This window comes from Ixodes scapularis, unplaced genomic scaffold, assembly GCF_016920785.2.
Source record: "Ixodes scapularis isolate PalLabHiFi unplaced genomic scaffold, ASM1692078v2 PGA_scaffold4__175_contigs__length_147842914, whole genome shotgun sequence".
Lineage (NCBI taxonomy): Eukaryota > Metazoa > Arthropoda > Arachnida > Ixodida > Ixodidae > Ixodes > Ixodes scapularis.
In genome coordinates this window covers 140,877,825-140,883,932 of record NW_024609879.1, presented here as the reverse complement: position 1 = coordinate 140,883,932, position 6,108 = coordinate 140,877,825, and the positions used below count along the sequence as shown (strand labels likewise).

General features: G+C 39.4%; 1 protein-coding gene across 1 annotated transcript; it reads left to right on the top strand.

Annotated features, from left to right (window-relative positions):
• The first annotated feature begins 177 nt into the window (after window positions 1-177).
• On the top strand, window positions 178-5,790 carry LOC8044081 (diphthine--ammonia ligase). The gene is made up of 8 exons (XM_029969608.4): window positions 178-381; window positions 448-539; window positions 1,670-1,854; window positions 2,749-2,822; window positions 3,056-3,174; window positions 3,637-3,701; window positions 4,319-4,410; window positions 5,561-5,790. The coding sequence occupies exons 1-8, from the start codon at window positions 359-361 to the stop codon at window positions 5,655-5,657; spliced, it is 747 nt and encodes a 248-aa protein (XP_029825468.2). The 5' UTR covers window positions 178-358; the 3' UTR covers window positions 5,658-5,790.
• Window positions 5,791-6,108: the final 318 nt, after the last annotated feature.

The window sequence follows — 6,108 nt, the reverse complement described above, 5'->3', positions numbered from 1 at the left end:
GCATTACGAAAGCATGCATTTAAATTTTATTTTACATAAATAATATAGCTGGATATGTAAAATTTTTATTTTTTAATCTACTTCGAAGACTTTTTTTTAAAGTTTTCTCACTGTTGTGGTGCCGTAAAAAGCCACGAGAGCCTTTTTTCCCTTTTTGTGTTTGCCACAATGAGAGTCACATGTAGGACGCCATTTTTAAATACCTGTTGAACGCAAAATTGAACGCGTGTTTGCGTTACCAAAATTTGTAACCTATAATTATGATCGTTGACAGTTGTAAACGTGCCTTTGTTTTGTTGCACTTAAAGCTTTGATTCCATGCAGCATTAGGATTAGACATTGAATCATATTTCTAATAATGAAGGTCCTGGCGCTTGTAAGGTAAGAGCCTCGCAGATTTTTCTGTTGCATGTTTTTCGTTGAGACTGACTCCCGCTTTTGTTTCAGTGGTGGCAAAGACAGTTGCTTCAACATGATGAAATGCGTCGAGGCAGGCCACGAGATTGTCGCATTGGCACACCTCAAACCAAAAGGCTGTGGTAAGTTGCCCGAATTTGTAGCCTGGAGTTTGAGTGCTGTCTTTGAAATTATATTGACTAGATGCATATGTGACGCCACACCTTCAACAGTTATTTGGTACTTACAAAGAGTTAACCCGGTTACAAAGCCCTGCGAGTTGTCGAACCAACTCGAAACATATTCAATTATTTTTTTCTGCGTACGAGGCGTTGTAATTAAGTTTATACAGGTGTAACAAATAATGAATAACCGAAGTACGATTACTTTTTGCCTGTACGGTCTGATTTAAAGATAGATATAGGGTGTCTGAAGTCATCAGGCTCGATCTAAAATGGACCGTAAATATCGACGCCTGCACGAAGCAATCTAAACTTTTCGTCAAAGGTGTATTTCACGGGTGCGTTTTTTTCTTGTAAAATTACAAAGCGTAGCTCCTTTTCTGTAAAATATAGGGCCAAAAATCTTTCCAGGGTCAACGGCGGACGGCGACACAGACGACCGAGTCGAGTGGTACGACGCGTTTGGCGCACGTATTGATAGATGGCACTACCTCCTTTTCGAGACTACAGTAAGCTATTGTAATCGAGACTGCTCACGACGACCGTGGTCTATCAAAAATTAACATTGTAATCTTTTTGTAATGTACCAAAACTTGACGGCGCTTTTGCTGCCGACGGATTTCGTCTGTGTCGTCTGCTTTCTTTTGCTGACCAGCTACACCTTCCGATGCTGCTGCCGACGCCATCTATCAGTATGTGCGCCAAATGCACCCGCCACTCAACTCTGTCATCTGCGTTGCTGTCCGCCGTTGTCCCTGGCAAGATTTCGGACCCATATTTTATAAGAAGGAAGCTACGCTTTATAATATTACATGAAAAAAACGGACCTGCGAAATACACCTTTGACGAAAAGTCTAGATTGCTGTGTTTTTAAAGCCCATTCTAGATCGAGCCTGGTCATTTCAATCACCCCATATACTGGTTAGTATTAACTTCATTATTATACTATATGAGCTATGGTACAATTTATATTTATTGATATTGAAAGCAGATGAGATAAAATGCCTATAAATAATAGTTTGAAGTGTCAAAATAGCTTCAGGTGTACTTGAGGGACACATATGCTGATGGGATGCTTTGACCCACGACAGACGAACTCGACAGCTACATGTACCAGTCTGTGGGCCACGAAGTGTTGGGGTATTACGCGGAGGCGATGGGACTGCCCCTCTTCCAAGACGACATCACTGGCAAGCCCCACAACCAGGACCGTGAATATGCAGTCACAGAGGGTGATGAAGTGGAGGATCTCTTCAGGCTCATGTCGACTGCAAAGGTTGGCTTCCCCGTCGTGGGGTGACAAGTTTGTTCACACAATCATTCGTCCCTTCATTAATGAATGAATGATGTGAAGAAATGAATGAGCAAAGAAGTGAACCCTTTGAATTAAGTAGTTAGTGAACAAATTAATGTGAATGAATGAGCGAGTGAAGAAATGAATGATGTGAATGAATGAAGGCATGAATAAATTAATGATCTGAGTGAAAGAATCACTGAATATATATAGTGTGTATGAAATGATGAGTGAATAAATTTGTCCCTTTCATTTATTCATTATCACTGCCTTATTTACGCTCACATATTTTTAAGCATTGAAACATTGTGGATAGAAATATATTCAAAAGGAAAAGAAAAAAAAAATACAGGTGCAGTAAAATATACCAACAGTGAAAATAACACTGTTGGAACTGTACTAAGACCTCACTGTAGTATCAAGTCGCACCATAATAAACCCGAGACAAGAAAAAAATAATTTTGAAAAGGACAACCAGAGAGATTCCAACAGCCACTCTTTCAGCAACAATCTTCATTACTCTCGAGACCGGTTATAACGAAGTCGGTTATAGTGAAATAGCAGCTACAGTGAAGCGATCACAATTTTTCATTTCCTTTTGCACTTCGTTATAACCGAAGTCGGTTATAACAAAATACCGGATATAGCGAAGTGATTTCCAATTCCTGTTGACTTCGTTATAACCGGTCTCGACAGTATACAGCACCTCAAATGCGTGTAGCAGTATTATATATTTAGCTCAGCTTCACAATATCCACATCCTTGCTCTATCGATCTCAAGAGATTCTAGTGTGGCTGAAATATTGACGAAATCTTTTATTTACACGCATACTTCGATAGCTTACCAAGAAACCTCTTCCTCACTTTAACATCTAGGACAAAGTGGACTACGAGGCAGTGTCCGTCGGTGCCATTTATTCGGACTATCAGCGAGTCCGAGTTTTAAACGTGTGAGTGTATAACATTAATTGGCCGAGCATTTTACTTATTGGGGAGTTTCAGTGGATCGTTCAGACAACTTTGATAACGACGCCCGATACTCTGCCAGCACCTTTGCGCACGAGTCGTGTTGTTATCCGGTGAAAGTCGTCAAAACGGTGTACTAAAACTCCTTATTAACAACTTTTTTCCCCCATCAATTGGCAGTCTGTAGCGGTAAAAGATTTCTTTTGTCCTCTTTCAGTTGCAATCGCTTGGGTCTTACCATGCTGGCTTACCTGTGGCATCGAAATCAGGCCGAGCTACTCCGAGAAATGATCGATAGCGGCGTTAACGCCATCCTCATTAAGGTTGCTGCTCTAGGTAATTGCATTTTTATCATTGCACGTTCGTTCATGTATTTGGTCAAAAACTCAATTCAGTATGTGCTAATGATATATTACAGTTGGTCATAAACAATTAAACTCACAGTTGCTCATGGTAGGCTTTCTGAAAATTTAACAGTTTCCTTACGAACCTCATTTCTTACGAGTTGCTATCAGGACAACTCGGGTAGGGTTTCGTGACTGCCGTTGCATTTTGGCAAGACTCAACGGCAAACATTTTACGCCGCCGCAAACCGCTTCTCCTGTCGGAAAGGTTTCTATTCTCATCAATTTTGCTGAACATAAAATATCTGTAGAGAGAAAGAAAAGAAATTGCTTTTTGTTATATCTGCAAAGCTTCATACACATAACCAAGCCTACAACTTGGGTCCCACAGAAATATGTAGATATATGTTAAGGAGCACTAATTAACAGCATTCCTGAATGTTTGCTCCGAAAGGTCTGGAACCAAAGAAGCACCTAGGGCTGACCATCTCGGAAATCTATCCTCATATGCTCGAAATGGCAAGTTTGACCTCTCATTCGACCGTTTTACAGTGAGGGAGGCTGTTCGGGGGGATGCGCTTTAAAAAGTAGACATATTGAGGCTAAAAAATCCCTCCCCAGTTTCCTTCCTTCCTAATCTCCTCCTCTTTGCCTGGTGGGAAGAAGGAAAAAGAGGTATCCTTATTTCCTGGTTTTGGGTAACTAAACTGGGAAACAAATGTTCCTTGGTAAAATTTTATGCTTACAAGTCACGATCATGCTTAACTGAAGCATGAGTGACGAGTTATTTGTCTCCTTAATGGCCCATTGTACATTTACGCCATATCTTCAGTTTACATAAATACATCCAAGCAATACTACAACGCTTTTGAGTTTTTTTGTTTTTCTGCTTTAAAATTCTTTTTTGTGCTCCAGTTAAGTGTGACTGTACCACATGTGCTTTGGAACCTGCATTTGCAATATTCGCTACTTTGCAACATGCTTGCACACTTTCTCTGCCTTTGCTACGACTTGGAATGGCTTCTCCACGAATCTGTCAATCATTAATTGCTTTAAGTCGCGATGACATGTTATTAGAAACTGATGGAAGTTACGATAAAAAAACGATATTAGAACAATAATTGTTGGTTCAACAGGAGAAAAAGTATGGACTGAACGTCTGCGGAGAAGGCGGCGAATACGAGACTGTGACGCTTGACTGTCCTCTCTTCCGAAGACAAATTGTGATGTAAGTGCAGCTTTTGTCTTTGAGCAAACTAATGCAAACGGTATTCAGTTCAACATTGTTTACGTCGACATGTTTGAGCTTCTGTTACTCTTGCAATGATTATGACAATGAAATAGCAGGTTTCGTGAATACAGTACGATCCTTTAATTTGAGGTTGTCTGGGATCGTTGCATCTGAATGTTTTTGACAGTTCTTGCCTACAAATGTAAATTGAAAAATTTGCTTGCCTAGATGTTACAAAGAATTTGTCATTATTTCTTGTTTGTTTTTGCATCGAATTAAGACCTCAGATGTTACAGGGCATTAAAAGAGTGAAATTGTAAAATTACATGTCAACTGCCTGGTTGGTTAAATGTCTCAGAAACAGTTAGCACAAAAGACAAGGACAAGTAGAAGACTGGACAGGACAAGTGCTACTTTCAACTGAGGTTTTATTGAAAAGATAAAGAAAAAAAGGGGTTAAAATCTAAACAAAAATAATATATATAATTTAAATTTTTTTATTATTATTAGATTTAATTTTTTTACGTCCAGATATGGGGACGAAGAGTGGGTGACTTGTGTGTGTCTTGGCTTCTCTTGTCTGTCTACGGTATTCTTTTTTGCATTTGGATATTCTGGTCATTAGATGCTCACAACTGAAAGTAACATTTATTGCAACCATGGACTTTGTTCTTAGAACATTTTCTTTGCAATGGACGTGATGTTGACCAGTTTCTGTCTTTTGGGTGAAATCGGATCGCTTTCCAAGTTCAAGTACTGCTACATGCAGTTGGAAGTTATGTAAGCTTCAGTTAGAAATGACTACAGCATAGGTATTGCTGTGCTACATGACCGTTCCTGCAGCTCCAGTGCAAAGGACACTTATTTGCAAATAAGGAAAACAAAATGTTCTTGTTAAATTTATTCTTTTATCACCACACTCGATTTGTGATCTTGAAAACTTTTTTTAAGGCTTACACCTAAAACGTTTCAAGCATACTAAGTAATGTTTTGTTCCCTAAAAAAAAGAAAAAAAAATATGCTTAGCTTTTGCTGTACTTTAGAAAGACATTAAATTTTAAAATATTGAAACCATACATTGAAACCCTGCAGTATGGCACGGACATGTTGCAAATGTTTGCAAACGTTCAATGTTAATTTATTCCAGAGACAAGAGCGAGACTGTGATCCACTCTGACGACGCCTTTGCACCTGTTGGGTACCTGAAGCTTACAAAGATTCATCTCGAGGACAAGGTCGGGTGAAGAACATGTTGTCGGCATACCCCCAACTTCACTATGACTCGCTGCAATTGTAGTCCTGGCAGATGCTATTGTTTATGTATATTTGTATTTACCTTGGAACATGTTTTGCACATACACATGTCCAAACAATGCAGCACTTTCGTTGTGATCGGTATTCATGATAGCATCTCTTTTTACGTGAACATAGTTCAAGAGTATAAAAAATAGTACTACAATGCATGAAACCGGTGCTGTTTCTTTTTTTTTTTTTTTCATTTTACTGCTAAGGTTAGCGCCCCAGATGACTGCTTTCCACCTCAGTAGCAGTAGTAGTCTTGGCGATAACCTTCTGATTTTAAGACAAAAACAAAAAAGACTGCCGATCGCTCGTTTGCACTAAACAGCGTCTTGCTGTGCACATCCAAACAATTGTTGGCTCTTTGTGTGTCTTTTCTCACACCTGGAGCTATGG

Excerpts from the sequence above, each read along its gene's own strand:
- LOC8044081 (XM_029969608.4), top strand. The coding sequence starts at position 359 with ATGAAGGTCCTGGCGCTTGTAAG. Across the intron at positions 382-447 it reads AAGGTCCTGGCGCTTGTAAG|TGGTGGCAAAGACAGTTGCT; the intron begins GTAAGAGCCTCG and ends CTTTTGTTTCAG. Across the intron at positions 3,702-4,318 it reads ATCCTCATATGCTCGAAATG|GAGAAAAAGTATGGACTGAA; the intron begins GCAAGTTTGACC and ends TTGGTTCAACAG.